Raw genomic sequence first — 22,766 nt, 5'->3', positions numbered from 1 at the left:
CAACACTGTCTCCCATAAAATTCTCATAGTGAAGCTCAGAAGTGTGGTATGGATGAGTGGACAGTGAGGTGGATTGATAATTGGCTGGAAGGCAGAGCTCTGAGGGTTGTGTTCAGCAGTGCGGAGGCCTGTAGCTAGTGGTGTTAGTACTGGGTCCAGTCTTGTTCTGGGTACTTATCAATAACCTGGATGACAGAACAGTGTACACCCTCAGCAAGTTTGCTCATGACACAAAGCTGGGAGGAATGGCTGATACCCCAGAGGGCTGTGGTGCCATTCAGGGGGACCTGGACAGGCTGGAGAGTTGGGCAGTGAGGAACCTTATCAAGTTCAACAAGTGCAAGTGCAGAGTCCTGCACCTAGGGAGGAATAACCCCAAGCACCACCACTGGATGGGTGCTGGCCTGCTGGAAAGCACCTCTGTGGAGAAGGGCCTGAGAGTCCTGGTGGACAGCAGGGTGACCATGGGCCAGCATTGTGCCTTTGTGGCCAAGAAGGCCAACAGGATCCTCGGCAGCATTCAGAGGAGTGCTGCCAGCAGGCTGAGGGAGGTGATCCTGCCCCTCTACCCTGCCCTGGTGAGGCCTCATCAGAAGTACTGTGTCCAGTTCTGTACAAGAGGGGCAAGGACCTCCCGGAGCGAGTCCAGCGGAAGGCTACAAACATGTTTAGGGGGGCAGGAGCACCTGTCATAGGAAGAGAGGCTGAAAGAGCTGGGCATATTTAGCTTGGAGAAGAGAAGTCTAAGAGGTTATCTGATCAATGTGTACAAATATCTGAAGGGAGGGTGCAAAAGGATGGGGGCAGACTCTTTTCAGTGGTGCCTAGTGACAGGACAAGAGGCAGTAGGCACAAAATGAAACACAGGAAGTTCTGGATGAGTATGAGAAGAAACTTCCTAACTGTGAGAGTGACAGAGCACTAGAACAGGCTGCCCAGAGAGTTTGTGGGGTCTCCTTCTCTGGAGATATTTGGAAGCTGCCTGGATCCCATCCTGTGCAATCTGCTCTAGGTGACCCTGCTCAGTGGGGGGATTGAACCAGATGACCTCCAGAGGTCCCTGTCAACTTCAGCCATTCCCTGATTCTTGAACAAATTTGCTTTAAAAGCAGGCTCCTTATCTGAACTTATGGAGATCCCTTCAGTGACAAAATTAGCAGGAGCTTTGTGATTGGCACATGTTTACTGCCACTGTCTACACACTGTGACCAAGAGCATAATAATAAATTAATGCCAGTGCCCAATACCCAGACTCTCATTTTCTTCTTTCTTTCAGGAAGTATACATGTAGAATACAAATGCCTTCAAATTTCAAATAGATCTCCCTAGTAAAATGTGAAAAGCTTCTCCATATAAACATGCTTAAGGAGGATAATGTCTATTCCAAAAATAATATTATTTTAGATGAGAAAGGACTGAAAACACAGTCAAAATCCTGCCCATCACAGGAAAGTATATCTGGACTCATAATGATTATGCAAAGATAGATTGTTACCCAGTTTGATGGTACATATCATAGTTAATCTAACTGTTACTGAAGGGAGCTTATTTCAGGGAGAAACAGCATAGCTGAAAAATGTTGGATGAAGTGAATCCCTGGCTTTGGTTTTGGCTGTGCAGATTAATAGCTACCAGCATGAATTACCATGTGCTCCTAGGCTATCTTAATTGGACCAAAAGGAAATCCACAGGTTTGCAGAAGATTTCCCCAAATTGCTTGTTACTGTCTAGTAGTCTAAAAAAAAAAAAAAAACACACCAAACTGTTCATCTGTCCCCAGAGGGTATTTTCTCTTTCTGCTAGCTAACATGGTGCTTACAGAAGACCATAGCTAGAACCTAAAACTGTAAAACAAACACTTTATGAACTCACAGAAAATAAGTAACTCATTCATAAAAAATAAATTGAAAAAAATATCTAACTCTGTTCCTGCATAATTTATCACTAAACAACAACAACAAATCAATAAATATGTTCACCTAGCAGTTGACTACATTGACTAGCATGCCATGTTTCTCTTGCTTTTATTTTGCAAGCTCTTTTTTTTTTTTCTGATCTCATTTCCATTTTATTCCACTGTTAAATCATAAAGTGATCTAAATGCCAAATTGGTCTTCCTCTCCATTTAAATGTAGTGTGAATGAAGCACATTAATTCTGCATACCGAATGTAATCAATTTGTATACCTCTTCCTTGTCAAACCTGCCCTTCCATTATACCATACAGTCAGCTGCCTTTTTCTGACTAGAGAAAAACACATTTTCAAAATGTTGCACCACACCAGTATAATTTCATAACAATTTAGGCAAAGCTTTCTCTTGATTTCTCTAAACGTGATCCAAATTTTAAGAGACCCAAGAGCAAACTACATTAACAAAAGCACGCTATATCATTTATTTTGTCAACATTTCTTGTCCTCTATTAATATTCCATTATAGGTGATAAACAGGATATCTAACTATCTAAAGAGTTACAAGTAATTTCTGCCACAGATGCACTGTCACTGCATCTCAACATACGTGTCAGACAAGATTTACTACACTGAACATGAGCCTAAGAAACTAAGGACTGTGATTTTAAAAAGGATTTAGATTTCTTTCTGCCTGCCCAGTGAAAGTCAAATCTTTAAATAACTAATCTCCATTCAGAATGTATACTATCGGTATTTAATAGTGGGACCCTTCAAACCTCCTGTCCTCCAAACTTACTGGCAGAAAGCAGTGCTCTTAAAACTATTTGCATTAACTAGACTGTAGTTAAAACAAACAAACAAACAAACAAACAAAAAACACCACAGGTTTTGAGAGAAGGAAACAGAAACCAGGAGTCACTTCTTTCTGTGTATGTGACCCTAACCACAACAAAGACATGCTTGCTTGCTTTCAGCTATTCTTACATTGTTCCAAATCATGGAGAGCTTCCAAAAGAGATTGCATAACCAGATGGCTAAAGAGGTGACAGATGGGGCTTTGAACCATCAGGCAAAGAAAAGAATTAACCAGGATTTCATACTGCTTCAAAGGCTGATGAACCACTAGACCATCATCTAGACGAGGAGATTCCTATTAAAAAGTCACCTTGTAAAAAGAAGGCTTTAAACAGGAAAGTAAGCAGTAACAATAATTCTTTTGAGCCACCAACACGCAGGACAAGGTTCAGCGATCTGGCTCCTAATGAGGGAATGTATCATCTTGGGACCCTGAGGAAGATGCTAACATCCCAGAGAGGAGCAGGTTAAACATCCTCTTCAGTCAAACACTACAGGCTAGCAATTCAGCATCCTTCATTTGGTGATTTTTGAGGAATCTGGATGGTATTTCAAGTCTGTGTATTCTGCGCTACAGTTACAATTATTTATTTGATCCAGTTCCACTGTTTCAGTATAAATACTTCAAATGAATATTCAGTTTCAATGGTAGTATTCATGCCTACATGTATCCTCTATTTATCTTTCTCTTCTTTCCTCAAGTCCAATCTCTGAAGACTTGTTCCCTCCCAAGAGGCTTTCTGCCTGTTGATTCTCGAGCACTCTACTACATGAATAATGGAGGACCTAAGGTTTTTCATGCAAGACCTTCACATTTTCAGGTTCTGCAAAGTACTATTATGGGAAAAAAATGTTAAAACACTTGATTTCACAGAGATAAACTACTTAATCTTACTGTCTCTTGTCAGGGGCAACGTACACCATTTCTTCCTATCCACGATTGTGTTAACACATAGAAATACCCATATTAATCATCTTCTAAGTTTATAACTGCCTTTCAAATAATTCTCTAGCTTTTTGAAAGCTGATTTTTAAAAGTGATACTTAGATTCTTCAGATTTCTTTAACCAATCTCATTAATTCCCTTACTACTTCTAGCCATTCTTAACAGTCTTCATGTACATGTATGTGCTGCTCTATTTAAAAGTAATTTCTAATTATCATCATCTAATGATGTCATTCCTTTACCTGACAATATAGAGAGTCATTATGGAGTTAAAAAATCAGCATTGTACTTCTGATATGTATATTTTCATAGTGAGGAATTCCATCTTGTTTGTGTGTGTGGCTTTATGTGAAAAACCATAGGACAAAATCCTCCCAATCCATTCACTTTATTGTGTCCCAAACACAGCTTTTATCTTCATGGAGATTACCCTTGATGATACTTCTAAGGCTGCTCCTCAAGCCACATCGCAAATTGCAGAGTAAAATATACATGAGGAAAATCTCAGAAACAGGGCAGATTAGGAAAAAGGGAACTGTAAGATTTTGAAAGCCTGCTTTGTGAAACTCAAAAATACACACACAAATAATTCAAAAGTAGGTGCTATAACAACTCACACTGACACAACTTAAGTAGTTGTCCATAATCACAAAAGCAGAAACCTTGCCTTCTAATGAACTCAAGAAGAAATGAATTAATTCAGGGAAAGGGTTGGAAAAATCATCATTAATGTCATGTCATTGTTTCATCATTTTGGAAACCAAGAAACAGTGACACTAGAAGGGGAAATGTCTCACTTGAAGCAGCCAAGAGGTCTGCGTTAGACTAGCTGATTTGTGTCACAGTACTACATTTTTATCTTCGTCACTAATGTGCTTATGTTAGAACAGGATGTGTCCTGTCACATTCCCACTCATTCAGCTATATGCTCATAGGAAAACCTGCTTACAGCCTTATGTGCATATATCAACATGTTCCACTGCCAGTAGTTCCCAAGGAAGTAAAGAAAATAAATAAATAAATAAAATTAGCTACCCAAACACTTAGAGACAAAATAGCTGGCATCAGGAGAGTTTTAAGATTCCTCTGCTATTTCCACACACTCATCCAATCTGGTAAGTGTGTGGACATTCCTCTCAGATGGGGACATTTCCTCTCAGAAAGTGGTTACTGTATACATGCAAATCACTGCTGAAATGCACATTATTATTTTATTTTTTTTCACAAGAAGGAAGCTTGTGAATATGAAGAGAAAAATGTTACAGACTGTGAGTTAACAAAGTGCATAGGCCTGTCCTGAAAACCAGAAACTACAGTAGTAACAACATGTCTTCCTTTTTCTTCATCCGTCTGGAAACTGTAAGATAACTTATCGCATATGAGAAATTAACATGCTACTGATTTTGTAACATTCTTCCTCAATGCATTACCATCATTACAATACACTTAAGTAATGGAAGCAAACACAATGTCTCTCCCTGACAATGGAGAAAAGATCACAATTCTTGACAAATTTGGCATAACAGAACAAGTTTAACTCTAGGCATTCAAAGAGCATCTCCATGGATAGCGAGCACTGGAACAACCCCTATCAAAAGCTGTCAACCTTCCTCTACTAAACAAGAGCCAAGGAAATGCACATCCAAAAATTCCATCCTTGAACAAGCTTCAAGTCTTGCAAAAAGTGCCTGGGTTATTATAACAAAATTGAATGGGTTAAGAAGACACAGACAGAAGACTGGAGCCCACATTTTGTCTGAAAGCAATGTCTAAGTTTATGGACTCAGGCAGCAGTGAGGATTAATCTACATGAGACAGTTGCAAAGCTTTGACTTTAATTTACCTTGTAGATTTTTTAATATGGTGTAGTTAAGCCTGCAGAAATACTCATACTGAAATAATTTATTTCTGTTTTTGAGTACTTATATTCAGTTAATAATGACTAAGTGTCCCTATCATACAGGTACTGTCCCTACTGCACTGGATCTTGAATGCATGCTGGCTTAGTCGTTCAGAAACTTAAGACAACTCTGTAGTTGTTGAGGTAGTTATCTGTGCACCTCCCTCCATCATACCATGCAGACATACTTCAAGTGCTTCAAAAACATATAACACAGTTACAGAAATACAAAGAAACAGCAGTAGTGTTAAGGTAAAGAGGTCCCAAGCCTGTGGTGTAGTCCCATTGTGCAAGCTGATGTACAGACACAGTTGGACTTTACTCAGAAGACTCTTAAATTATCACGTCAGACAATGGTCAGACAGTTGAAACACCCATTCTTGCTTGGTAAGTGTAACAAAGAGTGCATGGCACTATCTGTATAAGTAATGGCTTCTCTCTCCTGCTATGAAAAAGCACAATGTCTGCATGTTATCCTTTATCTTTTTAATACTACGATCTTTGCAGTGTGTTACTAGGTTGAAGTATACTGTGAAACTGCATGACACGGTATACCCAACTTCCTCATTCTGACTGTTTACATTTCCATGCAAATTTCTTCCCAGCAAAGAAAAGTGAGAAGTTTTTGGTTACCATATCAAGAAACTAAGTCTGATCCTCATTTACACTTTGTAGATGAGAGTCAATGCTGGCACACAAGTTTTTTTTTTTTTAAAAAGTACTTGTTTCAGTTCTGTTAAACTTACGGGACAGCACATTTTCATTTACCACCAAATTAAGCAACTCACTTCCCCTCAGTTTGCTACTCTAAATCCAGGTATTACTTCAGAAGCAGCCAGCTTGCCCTCATTTCCAGGGAAAAATGCACACCTTTTGATAGCATGCTTCACCACAATGATATCAAACTGTCAGACGCCAATTCTTCTCCAAACTAGAGAGAACTGTTGGAGTTACTTTTTCTTTCTCAACGCTTATTTTAACACTTATTCTGCCCAAGCTTCCTTTGTATTGTTCCAATCTTTGTGATAGCTACCGAGCAGCCTCTACATGTTCACAGCATAGCAGTGTTCAGCAGTGCACAGTACCATACAGCTTATGCCTAACGGGACAGCCTGCTTTGCAGGCACCATCCATCAGATTGCTGTGGTAATGGCAGCTCTATAGAGGACACTGAATCAAGACCATAAACTTACTCATGTAAGTCAATGAAAAGTGACAAAGAGGGACCAAAGCTAGATTCGAACTGATCACCTCAGAATGAAAAACTCTGTATCCCATTGTATTGAGCTACCCGTCACTCTGCCTCATTCTCTGGCTCTGGCTGCAGATTTAAAACACAGCCATAATCTGCTGGAGCACACGCTGTGTCCACCTTTATAAGGTAAAATTTAGCAGAGAAAAACATTTGGTTTCCTTGCAGAACTAAGGTTTTTAAGTAAGAGGAATGTACCTTCAAACTGATACATGCTAACTTCTCTATAGCAGAGGTTTCTGTGTTATTTCTTACAGCCTGTCTAGAAATTTATGACTGAGAAACAGTGACAGAAAGCAGTCAAGAGAAGGGCACTTAGCTCATGGTGGTGAGAAATTCCTTGTAAGAACATTAAATCTTTCTTAGTGAGGACTAACCTGCATACTTCTAAATCATCAGACCAGTCATCATACAACACTGGAGGCTTCTGAACAGCATCAGTCACAGTGGGCCCTGCCCCAACAGGTGCTCCATTATCTGGGACTGCCAGAGCATCACTGCCAGAGCCTGCCTCTGCAAAGGAGTCCTTCATGTCTTTATTGCATTTAAGGTAAGAAGATGCAGGCTGCTGATCTCTGCAGTAGCTTTTCCCCTTGCTTTTTCCACATTTTCTTGAGGAGATCCTTGCTTCCTGAGATGATGCTGAAGACTGTGATTCCTTTAGCCTTGGAACCCTTCTTCTGCGATGATTTAAAGTAGGATTTTCCGGGTCAGAAACCTCTTGCTTCTTTTTCCCCATTGTCCCCAGGGTGACAAGTTCAACAGCATTATTATTTGAGGACCCATCCTGGTTACTGCACGATCCCTTATTCCTTCTCCCTTTCCTGGACATTCTGGCTTTTTCTCTTGCTCTCCTCCTAGCCTGAGCCCACTGACTCTCATCTGAGGATGATGATGAATCGGATGCATTCCAGCTGGATTTTGCAGCCTCGGGATGTAATTTACAGTCTTTCCCCTTTTCTGTATGCTCACCATTGTCTCCAGTCTCTCTTTTCCGCCTAAACCTTCGTTTTACTTGTTTCTTACCAGACTCCCTATTAGAAGGGGTCAGCACCATGACAGGGGTTGCATGTTCAAGCTCATCTTCTGACAAATCATGCAAGGTAGTAGATCTAGATGAAGCGGTAAGCAAAGGAAAGGGATGGAAATGATAAGGGTATGTGGAAAGAAACAGAGAGAGAGAAATCACAAAAAAAGGATGAAAATGAGAACATGAATTGTAATTGGAAAAACATGAGACTGAAAAGCAAAACCATAAACAAAGGAGATCAAACAAAAACTAAAGTCTATGAAATTATGAACAGTGCTAAGCACAAGCAAGAGCTACATACTATTTAATACAGACATCAACTAACGCGTATCAGGCAGATTAAAGTATACTTGTCTCAGCACATACCTACAAATGTCCTGAGTGGAAGGGCAGACAGACAATCGTGACTGACTCCTGGGAGCTGTTCCTGTTGTAGGGCTGCTTGCCTGTTGAAATAAGTTAGACAATTTGGAATCTTTGTCCATGAAATACATTGCAGATATTTTACTGCTTTGCCACATGATTACAAAATTAAAGTAACTGCTGCTGCTGTTCATAGCGTATTCTTGAACACATGCAAGATCACAAAATACAGGAAGCCTGACCAAAAGCAAAACCTATTTGTGGAACTAAATATGACTGAAGTGTTTCAGCTCTCGTTTGCTCATGACTACTTTTTGTCACTGTTTGAGGAAGCAGCTTTCAACATTTGAGACTTCAGTTTGGTTTTCATCTACCGTAAATGTCAGATGGAAAAGATGTTTTTATTTTCATGCAATCGAACAACCATGATGATCCCTTTCAAAATGGAATGAAGGGCATTTACATTATGCTGAGTGATGATAAGCATGAAGCAAACCTACAATGAGTGGACTAACAGAACACTGAGAAAATTAAAGTATGTTTTAAAAGGTTTTCAAGGCAATCAGGTCTTCTAGAAGAACTGAAAAATATGAAACTGATGAGGCTGAGACGACCAAAGTGCAGGCTGCAACTCTACAGAGCTGATCACATTCTCAAACAGCAGGAGAGAGATAAAACATGTTTAGTATATAGCATTTTGCTCATAAGGTTGTTGCTACAAATTGCAAACTCAGTTGCTCAATACTTCCACTGAAAACATATTTTGATGGCGTTAATAGCAAACCATTTCAATCTGCCTCACATTCTTCTGGCAGCATAACTGTATAGAATCCAAATTTAAATCCCAGGCTTTGTGATTCTTCACTCACGTGGTACAGTATTGTGGGAAAAGGATTTAATATATAGCATTCTTAAGGCCATGATGTTCCTTTAGCTGTTAAGGATATTATCTTTCAGTATGGAACTGTCTTGTGAATGCCACTGCCAAATGGAGACAAAATAGTATAAGCCTACAAGTATCACATCATGGACCATATACAGGGGAAGAATGACTATTAAGCAATAACACAAAGATACAAAGAACAAATAACACAAAGATGTAAAGGCTGTTATTCCAAGATTTTGTACCAGTAAATCAAATTCAGGTATATGCAGGGTCCATAATTGCAATTATTCCTAGCTCACCTTTCACAAACATTTTTGTGGTGTCAATTTGAAAATTAGGTGTACAAGCAACAATAAGTAAATACAACAAGTATCTTCTGACACTTCGCTTTTATCCAATATCCTTTATATTGCTTTGGAACCATCAGTCTCCACCACGTGCACTTTTGCTCTTAACAGACTAGCAGGAGAGACTTAACAATGTTTTTGAATGAAAATAATCTAACTTTAGGAATTCAAGCACCCCTTTTTACCTCTTGATGTGCTGATATATCAACACCAAAAGTGTTACTAGTTCTTTACTACTAGTTCCACAAAATGAAACTTAGAGGTATGAAAATGAAGTTAACATGAGAAATTAAATTGATAAAGCATTTAGACACAATCCTTATGTTCAAATGGTGTTTCAATGCCTTGGTCCACCAGGCAGCGGAGGAACATTAGAGTGTCTGCAGTCTAATGCTGGAAAAAAAGGACAAGTATCAATGAAATAGCATGTTTATATTCCAAATCTTTTTCTACAAAAGCAACATTTGACTTACGTGTTCTGTGAAGGAATATTAAATGTTCTTACACACATTAGAAATAGATGGCATATGGATGGCTGGGTATATAATCTTGTTCTACCTCAGTCTCTGTGATTAGTTTTAAGTGCTTAGGCATATCTTAAGTCATTTGCACAGTTACTTAATAAAGAAAAATGCAGACATGAGCAGCAGAGCAGTGTTGTTGGGCTACATGCCGCTACTGTGTGAGAAAATATCCTTCCAGATATACACCAGGTGAAGAACCCAGCCCCAGAGCCAAGGGTGTACTACTGAATTCATCCCTTGTGACTAGTTTCCCATCTCCAACACCCCCCCCCCCGGCCTTGGAGCTGCAGGACTGTACCAGTGCTGCTTTCAAGTTCAGTGCAATGTAAGGGGGTCAGGCTTGCTCTTCAACGGTGGATAGGTTATTCCCATGCCATAAAGGCAAGATTTACACCACCTAGCCACAAGCCTTATGCTTTGAAGAGGCAAGGAGAATGGCAAAACTGCACTGTAACGGTGCAGTAGTTCTGCACAAGTTCAAGAAACTTCCAGCAGCTATTAAAGCAGGAAGCCAGCTAGGCAAGTCTTAAGAGGGTTGGAATCAAGACAAGAATTAAAACAAATTATTTGAAAAGCTTTTACACTTATTATTTGGGGCTGGAGACAGGTGGAAATCTAATTATTTTAAGATAAAAATTACATTACTAGTTTGATTGCTTAAATCTTACATTTCACTCTCAGCTGCAAAGATGTCTGGACTGTTTCAGACCTGCTCAGGCACATTTACTTTCTAGTTCCCCAGCACTGGCATAATGACGTTATGTTCAGTTGCACAGTACTCAGAGCAAGGTTTTTCTTCTAAAAACATTTTTCATCAAATTTCTGAAAAATGAATGATTTTTGCTTGTCTAATCCATATTGGAGCAAACCTGACATCTGAGCACGCAAAAAGCTTTTGCACTGATTCAATCCTCAGAAACAAAGCAAGAAAAATCCAGCATGCCAAGTTACGGACCAGCTAATTCAGGTTCTGATCTCACAGCAAGTTCCATTCAGTAGGTTTCTACACCTTTTAAATACAAATGTTGGTTTTATCTGCTTTAAAATAGCCTTTAATAGTAACATGAACTGATGGAGTGATTTCTAAAACTGAAAAAAAAGTGTTTCTGGTACTCATTTTCTGATGCTTACTTGCAGTAAAATTAGACCTTTTCTGCCTCACAGGCACCGGAGGACCTTATTTTACATACAGCTCCAGCCTTATCTCTGTAAATTAAATAGGAGTGGAAGGCCCTCTTAATGTCTAGTGTGTCCCTGCCACCGCATATCACGCCAACAGAATCACTCATGGGGAGTTCAGCTGGTTTTAAAAACTTGTAAATTCCAACTCAGCTGAAGACCATCCCAGACCTTTACCACAAAATGCCTTTGTACTTCCACCCTGAATTCTGTCAGCATAACCTGTACTTGTCTGCTCTCTGGTCCCAACACTGCCACCAGGTTTGCCTCATTTCTTTCCCTTAGCCTTCTTCCCTGCAAACTAAAAATCCCGAACTTATTTTTAATGAACACACATGCTGTTCTGCCCAGCAGCACAAAGATACCTAAAGGAGCATTTAGTTGGTATAATCAGAGGGCACAGCATGCAGCCACATGCAAGTACTAGGTCAGATCCTAGAATAGGTATCCTTGTATCAGCTGTGCATTTTGCTTCACATGAGCAGCAGAAGGGCCGGGTAACACAAGAACAGCACTGCACACAGTCGTTCGGTTGGTGCTACCTTGGACTGCTTGCTATATAAAACACATCACTGAACAAGTCCATCAGCCCTGCTCATAACATAAGCTGTTATTTTCAGTCATCCTTTACTGACAGTTTTAGTAGCAAAACACAAAATTCTCTGGGTGGCACCATTTATTCTACAGGCAAATCTGACAAATCAAAACCATGATCATTTGAATAAATCCTACTCATATCGTATCCACCTGGATAACAAGCTCTAATGGGAATGTATATACAACAGATGTTGGAAAGAGTCTCAAGCACACAGGGCTTATTGTTATAATTGCTATTGCACTGCTACGTGGCTATTTAGCACACTGAATATTTTGAGATAATGCACTTATTGAATAGAGGGATCAGGTTGGTGCTGTGGACTCCAGTCCCACTTGGCAGGAAGAATAATGAATTCCTTTAAAAATAGTATCCCTTGAGCGGATGTCTATTTCTAACGGTACAGATATTGTACAGCTCATCAGAATGGGAAAACTGAACTAGCACCTTACTAATTTTATCATAGCAAACTATATCAGCAGCTTAATTAAATGTGGTAACTCAAAATAAAGTTGTCTGACAATCCATTTATAAGCAAGGCAGCTTATTTCTCTATGACATCAACACCAGGATGGTGCTGGAGGGATAATGCCAACTCCAGCTGATTAGGTTTGGCACTTCAAAAGCAGTGTTAGTAGAGATTCCCCAGTCACCACCTTCTGCTGTCTTGGCCACCTTCTTGTTGTCTTTAGATGAACTCTCTCATCAAGGCTATGCAATTCAATTAACAGACATGACAGGGTGCTTACTCAATTATTTCTGATATGTTCAACTGGAGTTGGTCATATGTTTTCCACACAGAATACTGGTAAATATAGCATTTTCAGGACAAGCAAGATAATAATTTCTCTCACACCAGGGGGCTCTAATATCACACATCTCCGTGTTAAAAGAGTTCAAAGACAGAAATGGGGGCAGAATGACATGCAAATGATGAAAGCTATAGGAATTTCCAGTCCACAGAATGGATATTCAAGATCTGACAGAATTTCCCAGTTAACAACAGAAAACGAGACTCCTCACTGACCAACTACTGCTTACACTGCATGATGGAACTAGCACAGGAACACAGCTTGTGTTCTTTTTAAGGGGAAAAGGCTCTATTTTCACCTCACAGGAGAGCTCAGTAACAACATGTTCCACAAATGCAAAGCATTCATACCTGAATAGACATAAGCTTTAAAATAAAACACCAGATGTAATGGACAGCTGACATAAAATGTCCTTGGAGATAACCCAGAAAGGCAAATGAATCCTCTAATCTAATGCGTCTGTTCTGAATAAGGATGACCAAAGGCATTTCAAAAAGCTCTTCATCCTACAACACTGCTTAAGCAGAAAGTCTGAAAATTGCAGGAAGGTAGGGCAGGCTGGGAATATGACTAATGCTTTTATGCTCGCACTAAGTATGCTTTACAGCAGCAATGCATCACAGAATCCTCCAGATCCCACCAGCCAATACAGTTAAAAAGCTGAAACTCTACCCTAATCAAATAATGGCACACTAAGGAACAGATACCTTAGAAGATTATAGCAGTTTGCACAGCAATAAACTCAGCAGGAGATCCAGTCTGCATATTTTCATCTGATAATCCTGCTTTGTAAACAACGCAACATTTTAAGGGAACCATCAGTCTTTATTAACTTTTATTTGGATACTTTCTCAGGTCTAGTAAGATCAAAAACACGGCTGAAATGACCCAAGCTCAAGTCCACACCTATAGACAGGTGTATCTTAGAACATCTGTCTTGAGATGGCATTCCAACTTGAAACTGAAACTCATGCTCCTCTTTTTTTTTTTTTTTTTTTTTTTTTTCCCCCTTTAGTCATTCATGATGGAGTTCCCGCTTTCAGATCTAGACATTATTATTGTCTGACTGATGGCTTTCCAGCAACCATTAAATGAATCAGAAGTTCACTTCTGTTTTCTTTCACAGCAAGGTTTGGTTTTTTTTTGGAAATCATTTCCTGCACAATTCTTCCCCAAGCCTTTTCTTTCTCTCCTGTTTTTCTTTCTTTCTACCTGCCTCTGAAGAGACAGAGTAAAGGGAGAAATAACACAGAAAGGAGAAGAAATATACTTATGATTCTGCTGAACGAAACTGTTCTGCTCCTTTGAAACTCAGTATGATCACACTAAAGAATAGTTTTAAATCTAAATAACTAAAGCACGTTTACTTTCCACTAAAGAAAAATCAAAATCATGAGTGGCAAATCTATCATGCTATTTAAAAAATTAAACTAACAAAGACAATGGCAAATTTGAGTTGTAGATTCAATAAGCTTCTAATTTCTTTTGTCTTACTGAGCTATGTTAACCTTTCTTTTATAGGTAGAAGTTCTTTGCAAAATTCCACTCTTCCACTACACACTTAGCATTGGTAGCTAAGCTTTGAATTGCCAGATGGATTATAGTTTGCAGAAGTCTTTGTGTTGCAGTCCTGCAATATTTTTGATTCATGACTCTCTTCAAATGCTTCAGGATACATCTTTTTAGGCATTATCACTTTGTTAATAAAAATGTTATTTAGCTCCTAGAAAAACATAATGGATTCATTGATTCACTGACTTAGGCAACTGAAACCCAGGGGGAGCTGGTCTTTTTCCAGAAGCTGCAGAGCCCTGAAGCCAGCAGCTCCTGACTGTCCGAAAGGAGCTAAATGCAAATGTAGCCTGAGGAAAGGTGAAGTATAAACCATGCATCACCTTTGCTACTGTATTTTGCAGTATTTTAGTTACAAACTAGTCAGTATCAGTATTCATGGTTTAGATTTTCTCTTCTGAAGAAGGGTATATATTCCTACTTATCCCTCTATCTGCAGGACTTAAAGCCTCAGTATATATACTCACCAGCTTTCACTCATATGACATTCCCTCAGTTCTCCCACAAATGCCCATGTATGTGAGTGCACACACTTGCCCCACTGTTTGCTTGGTCTGATGGACTATTAAGGAGAAGGACTGAATAAATTCCCATCTGTGAGGACATCATCATTATATTTGAACAACCGACTCTGGTGTCTATTTAATATTTAATTATTCTGTCCCTAAGGGAGAAATCTAAATGTCCCAGAGTGAGAGAGCTGCACAAAGAATATTGATATGACTAAGCCAAAAGACAGTGAAACCCCTACAACACATCATTATGAAAAACAGGTGACACTGTGTTTTTGGAAGTGCAGAGAACCTCAGACTGCAGCAAAATAATAATTTTGTACCAGTGTGGAAATAAAGTTTGCTTGACTGGATTCTTTTTAGGACAAAGACCTGAAATGTTCTTCCAAGTGCAATATATGTGAAAAATGGCTGTATAAAAATTTTCAGCAGTATGTATGGAGTAGGTCTGTTATGGATAATAATTTTTGTTGAAAACTGAACAGCGTATGTCATCACTTGAATACTGTGCTTACTGGGAACAAATCACCTATATGGTATTATATATCATAGGACAGAGCTGAAATCAGTGATGAAATACTGCTGCCTCCTTATCCACAGAAGTGGAAATTACATATAAGCATTATGCACAAAGTACACTTGTATAAACACATAAAATTAATATATTTCAAATATCCAATTTTGTCAGGATGTGCTGGTGTGGCACATTTAGGAATACTCAGTATAAACTGTTGGCAAGAATTACAATTTAAAAAAACACAATATTACACCATATTTTTGTATGTATTCCCTTTCATTAGAACGCTAGTTTAAAATATGTCAAGTGTATCCAAGAATAAATTGACAATACTTCTTCTACTGGTCGTCCCCTGAAACTGCAATATATTTAATGAAATTTTATTTACAAGTTCAAATTTCAGGAAGATTTAAGTAATTCTGCAGGTTGTTAAGCTTACTGTAAATGAAGATTAAATTCTACGTGCAAGCCACAAAGCATTCTGTAGACAAAGAAACCACACATTTACATCTAAGAGGAAAAAAAAAAAAAGCAGCAATAATTTTTATGTCATTGCATCTAGTTCTAGTTTTTGTTTTTCTCTTCTCCGTGTTTTGATGAACAAAATACTTTTCACTAACTTGTTTACTTTGTGATGGTGTTTTTTACAGTAACAGAATCATAATGAGAGTTAAGAGCTAAGCTAGTCTTCACCTTTGATATTAATGATTCTGTTTATGAGCAAGAAGAATCATTTGGATGACTAAGATACCATTAACACTCAAATTTTAATGCCAGTTTTGTATACATGGTATTATTCATTGTAACAGTGCTTTTGAAGGCTGACATTTTACACTTTACAAGAGCAGGGACTTGTTTTTTCAGGGTTTATTTTTTGAAACTCTAAGATTTCTCTCAGTTCTGATGAGATACATCATTACGTTTATTTTTATATTGACTTCTTAATGTTATTTTAAAACAAAGTTCATTACAGAAAACTAGGAGCTACACATTGAAAAGACTGAAAAAAAACACCATGGCAATCTGAAGAGAACTGTCATTTATGACAGGTGTGAGATTGGGACCGAATAGGAAGAATAGCACAGATGGATCCACTTTTAGCAGTACAGTCCCCTGTAGCAAAATGCTAGGGGTCACACAATTACTCTTTAGGATTCAATCACACAACAGCTATCCCAGAGATGCTGCAATCCTCTCTCACGAACTGACTACCTCAAAACAATCAATAAATTGGCAATAATTTCATCTAAAACTTTAGCGAGCACTGCTTTGACATGCTGGTGTCTTTTGGTTTTCATTTGCATTTACTGAGAGGAGCCAGACGTGACATAGGCAATGAGTATGGAAATCGTCTAGGGTGGAGATAAAAAAGATAAACACAGAGTGGAACCAATTTTTACATCCTTTACCTTCTCTGTTGGTTTTCATCTTCTAAAATAGACCAACGAATATCATCACAATGAATATTCTGAAATGATCACCTCACTTCTTCCTGATGTAAATCAACCGAGTTTTATTAGAAAGATGCTTCAGAGACTTGTAAATAAAAAGTATTCTAACACCTGCTCCAGGCTTTTAAGAAGCAATTGAGCCAAAACAAAAATCAGGCAATTTGCTCCAAGTCTGAGGTTCACTGAAAAATAAGCCCAAAGTTCCCATCAGAGAATTTGAAATCTTACTGCAGAGAAAGCATCCTCCTCTAAGGAGCTCTTGATTCATACTTAACATGCAGAAATATAATTACAATGTGCTAGCAACATTTCTTCCAGAAAGCATTTTAACACAACCAGGAAGCCTCACAAACACATACAAGCATAACCTCTATGGGCTGTAATTCAAACACAAGACTTTTTCCACTGGTTAACCACAACAGAAAGAAATGAATCCACCAGATTCTTCTCAGATTAAATTTCCTCTTAAATTATTCACATATTTAGGAAGACATAAACGATTTACCGAGAAAAGCTACAGTGCCAAGAATTAACTGATGGCAAATATCTAATGAACAAAGTAAATTTTTTTTCATTTACTTAGAGTTTAAATACACCTGGAGAAAATAATTCTAATTCTGAAATCCAGAACAGTGCTTAAGACTACGTCTGGGAGATGGTTGGGAGAGAAATGTTAAGGGTTACAAAGACAAAAGGAACACAATAGCGAGGCTGGTTCTTAACTCACGTTTCCAGTACTTCTATGTTTTTATTAATATAGGCTTTGAAAGCCATACTCAGGAATCACTCCACTTTGTCACTCTGAAGTAATAGGCACTGCAGGTTAGTCCCAGAGAGGACCCATTGCTCCCAGTGCTAGCAGGGCAGAAGGCAACAACACCTGTTCATCCATTCATTGATTCTGTGGGAAAAAATCTACATTATTACCATAAGTGTGGCACAAATTGGACACCAATACATTTTCCTAATCACCTCTGCTTGGAAAACCAACCGAAGTAGTTGCTCTTGGAACCCCAGGGTAGTTTTAATGACTCATAGGCTGAAGGTAATGAGTGAACGTCCCAGATGGATACCCACTGAAGAGAGCTATAGCTGCCTGTCAGTCAGCAGCACGAGGACAGAGGCAGAGTAAGGAGATGGAGAGTACAAAATGATGTGAGACTACTTTAAAACCCTGCAATTAACTCGGTGGTTACCACACAGGTGGGATACTTAAGGTCACAGTAATGAGCTGGAACACACACAGAGATGGCTGAGTGAATTAGTTCTCCCTCCTGCCTGCCAAGCAAAATACTGCTGGCAAGGCGCAGGACTGCTGAGTGCAGGAGGGGTGAAGCACCGTGCTGTATGGGGACAAGGGACAGTGTGAGCTGCAGCCCTGCCAGGCTCAGTGTTCATCTGCTCTTGCTCACAAACATGGTGCGTGGTTCGGTACTAAGCCAGGTAAACAAAATCAAAGTGTAGGATTTTGCTCTTCTCCTACCGTATTGATAAAACACTCCATTTCTCATGTTAAAAAAATCTCTCACCGGTGGAGCTATGCAATTTCATAGTTATAAGAAAATAATCTGTAAACGACTGGTCTAATTTTATGTTAGTACATGTACAGAAACATATTATCCAGCTATTATTTTACTTACTTAGTAACATGTATCACAGTGGACTTTCCAAACAATTGTGTTCAAATCACACCTAAACACATTAGGTTTTGTCTTCACATTTGGCCAGATTATTACTGAAATTCTTATCAGAAATATACATGCAAGATAAAAACAGTCTTCCCAACATCCTACATTTTGGCACTCTCAGTGGACAGCAGAAGTGAACTGTAAGACTCAAGCATGGATTTCTTCCCCCCCCTCTAGGGAATGGTGGATTTTAAAATCTATGGATTAAATAGGTACATAATAACTCGTAGCTGGTAAATGGCAAATCAGAGCTATTCCTTTTCATTATGTCCAGATAAGACATATCAAGTGTTCAACAATTCAGTTTAATCTGTATTACCATGCAATTCAGAGTTAATGTACCTAGTATGTAAAATTGCCTGAGCATGTTCTGCAAACCTCAAGTGTCCTCTTTAAGGCTAAAACACAAGTTGAATGAATAAACAGCTTAAAACTGTTATGAAATATTAATCTGTGTTTGCAGAATCTTTGCTGTGTGCCATTTCACAAATAGGGTAGTGCAAAATCCAGTGGTACCAGGCAATGGCTAATCTACTCCAGACCAAGATTTCCATACGCAACCAATCTTGGCATACACAAATATACAAAACTATTAAAATGCAACTCTCAATTTAACCCTTTTTAGTTTACGCAAACAGGCAATGCAAATAGTAAAAGCCTCAAAATCAAAACGATGTATTTTGATTAAATTATATTTCTGAATGAAGGCTAATTTTTCTGTAAATTGAGATGTTTATTGTGTATAGGATCTGACACTGCACAGAACGCAGCTCTTGCCTTTGGTATTTAGTTTATGTCATCCAGAAGCCTCCAGTTTTGTTTTGGGATGCAGTATATGTTACTATTACTTTGTGCCATGTGATAGTAACCTGAAAAGTCTGGTATTTGTTTTTCTGTTTTCTTTTACATACATATTCTCCCATTGTATGAAAAAAGGCATTTTGAATCAAACAATAGACTGCAAACTAGAATTCCAGGCAAACATCTTTCAGCATTAGGAAAGTTTCACTAGCAGGTAGTTTCACATAAACAGAAACAAGTGTTTCTAAAAATCCTGCTTATAAATATAATACCTAAAAAGGTGCAAGCACCCTTTCTAATAAGCATCTATATTGATTTCTGGAGAAACTATTTTAAACTAAATGTTACTGAATGCCTCATACCACTGAATATATTTATGATTTGCCATTTTGTAATGCATATTGCATAAAAAAGTAGAAAAAGCAATATCAAATCCACATAATTTTACAATGATTGTAAATATAGACATGCCTTTAAAATGTTACTGAAAATAATATATATAATTGACTGAGATCAAGCTTGTAAGTATATAATTAGGTGTTTTTTAAAAATAGCCAACAAGTCAGGAAGAGATTCTGCTACATCCTAGAACAGACTAGATATAATGTCTGTGTTTTTCCCTGCCTTCTTTTTTTTTTTTTTGTTCTTCTTAATATAAAAATATAGTGTATATACAGCATATAGATGGTTTCTTTAACTGAGAAATCACTTCTTGTTTGTTTGTTTGTTTTTGTTTAAAGAGCTCTCAGAAAAAACAAACAAACAAACAAACAAACAAAAAACATTTTTACAATGTGTACCCCAGAGACAAGAGTACAGTGCGGAAGGATATACCCCCAGAGACAATAGCACAATGGATACTGTTCGTACTCTGGATGAAAAACAAAACAAAACAAAACAAAACAAAACAAAACAAAACACAAAACATCTTTATATACAAACATAAAGCATGGCTGATGTTTTGGACTGGGATTCCATAATACTGAATTTTTAGCTTTAACTTCCTGTAAATTCTGGCTTTTTGGCAGAGATTTCAGCCACATCTGAACCAAAAATTTACAGAAAGAGGGTTAAAAACAAAGGACTGCAGTCCAAAGGACCGCAGTCTCATTCTGCCTCTCCCTACAGCTTCCCTTCTCTGTTTCCTAGAAACTAAAAACCATCTAGATATACAACCCTTGCTTCAGTGAATCATAAATCATAAAAAGAATTCAGTGTTCACACATTACAGCAACTATTATTTGGGTGGGGCAGGGGGCAAAAAATTAAGCAGCAATTCTACCTTAAGCTAAAGCATTAATGGAACATTATATTAATGTTAATTAATGTTAGCAGTTGTGGAAAGCAAGTGTAAGAAGTCCACGTTACTTACTTATTATTATTACTACACATATTAAAGTCATGACTAATTGTATACCTATACTTTAAGATGAATTTTATTTGGTAGCCATAATGATAGGCAGCAAAAACTCAAAATGGGATGTTTGTAAAGAAAACATCAGAAATGCATATGTAATTAAATGAAGCACTATATTGTATTTGATAAATTTAGCTTTCGTTAAATTCCTCATAAAGGAAATAGATTTTACATACCTTTGAAATATTACTCGATCGACTTGTGGAACGCCCTGGAGATTTGTCATTCTGGAAAACAAAATTAGATTATGCAAAAAACTTATAGCAACTTATAAATAAGAAAAAGTTGTACTTTTGTGATTGTGAATGCACAGAGTTTCTCTTCTGCTATTTCTCCTTCAGGTTGGAAAGGGAATACACAGTGGAAGAATGCTCAACAACTAAGCCAATACAACATTCATGTGACTTACATCAGCAAAAGCTGACAGAAGGCCTGCAAGAAAACAACGTTAGCACCTAATTGTGTGTGTTTTTGTTTTTTTGTTTTGTTTTGTTTTGTTTTGTTTTGTTTTTTTTCCTTTGTTGTTGGTGGTGGGTTTATAACAGCATTTAGACTGAAAAGTCAATGTACTACCATGGCTTCTCATGCAACCTGCTACTCTTGTACGAACAAAAATATTGTGTGACAAATAATAAAACACACCTAGTTACACTAGGGTAACTTTTTGAGCATATCCCTGTCCAAAAAAGTTGAATTCATCATTCAGGAAGATTAAAGAGCTCTCTCTATATGACTTCATGGCTAAACACGCCCTGAGAACAACAAATTGTAACTAGTCACAGATACAATTTAACACCCACCCTTCCTCCTCTCTCACCCCCACAAACACCCATGTAGGTAACACCAGGAGACTGAAACCCATTAACGAAGAATCCATTGATAAGCTACATTTCTAGAGCACAATACTGTATGTTGTTTTTTTTTTTTTTTGTTTAATTGTTTGCTTTGGTTTGTTTGTTTTCTGGTAATTCTAATGAGGAAGTGAAGCAATCGTTCAATTATTTCTTCAGTATTTATGCTTATTTTGGAAAGAACGCTCATCCCCATGGTAAATTCATGTTATGGCAATCACAGAAATGCTGTTCTCAGCAGTGAGAATATAGGCTCAAACACTAAGGTGGAGTATTTATAAAAATCAGACTGATTTTTACCTAGAAAGGGTTGAACTAGACACCATTCATGCAAGAGTGTTAGATTATTTACTGAGGGTTGAGGGAAAGGCCCAAAAACCAAAGCAGAGCTTTCACCTGTGCAGCTTAATTCGGAACAGAAGCACCACCATGCCAGGCTTACAAATAAATTAATAGTTTCCTAAAAACGTGTCAATAAAAGTCTTTTAACTTCATTATAACCCATCTCTCCTAATCTTTCATTTCAAGAATGACAGAAAAACACGGAAGCTGACTGTTAAAAAGTCTAAATTTGCTATACCATGAATACTCATCTCTAGTCTAGAGAATATTTAGGAAAAAAAAATACTTTGCCATTTTCCTATTAAAACTGCTGCTTCAATTTCAACTCCAGTAGGCACACCAAAATGACGAACAGGCACAGATACATATTCATTTCTTAGACTGTACAGAAAGCTCCAAACCGACTTGCATTTTCACATATACCTCCTACAGCTCTCTTCCTTTAGACGAGGAATAGCTCGTGTTTTTGTTCCGTCCCTCAGCACTATCCATCTTCTGCACTGCAACTATTAACATACTGCACTCTTTTTACTTTACCTTCACCAGCAGTTGGTAGCACAACATATTCCTGCCCTCAAAAAAACAGTGCCACTGAACTCCCCAACCATACATCATTCCCCATTTAATTCTACCACTCAGGTTAATTCTCAGGACTTAAATACCTGCAGGTTTGTCTGTCAGAGTTTCTTCATTTCCAGAAAGAATTTTAAAAAATGTTCAAATTATCATTCATTTATTATACCTCGTCCTTGAGGTAGGCCCTGCTTTGAGCAGGAAACTGAACCAGACGACTCCTCCTGACCTCAAGTATTCTATGATTTGATTATTTCTGTGATACATTATCCACTATAGCTTGGGCAAATATGCTTAATAAATTACTATTTTCTTATACTTTCTAGACAGCACTCGATATATACAATTTTGAATGTCTTCATTTATGTCCACAGAAAATATACTTTGTATTTTCTGGGTCAATGTTCAGAGATGCTCAGCTCTGACCTCAAAATAATCGAA

The 22,766-nt window shown here is 38.0% G+C and overlaps 1 protein-coding gene across 1 annotated transcript in view; it reads right to left on the bottom strand.

Annotated features, from left to right (window-relative positions):
• MARCHF1 (membrane associated ring-CH-type finger 1) overlaps positions 1-22,766 on the bottom strand; it is a gene marked incomplete at its 5' end in the record, with an annotated part of 89,906 nt that overhangs the window by 24,612 nt on the left and 42,528 nt on the right. The window contains 2 exons of the mRNA XM_084286391.1: positions 8,262-8,341; positions 20,736-20,786. Coding sequence (XP_084142517.1) covers positions 8,262-8,341; positions 20,736-20,786 — 131 coding nt within the window. The remainder of the gene's footprint in view (positions 1-8,261; positions 8,342-20,735; positions 20,787-22,766) is intronic.

The sequence above is a fragment of the Netta rufina genome, assembly GCF_964035555.1.
Source record: "Netta rufina genome assembly, chromosome: 4".
Lineage (NCBI taxonomy): Eukaryota > Metazoa > Chordata > Aves > Anseriformes > Anatidae > Netta > Netta rufina.
Note: the sequence above shows the minus strand (reverse complement) of the source record. Positions and strands in the feature narration are given on the sequence as shown.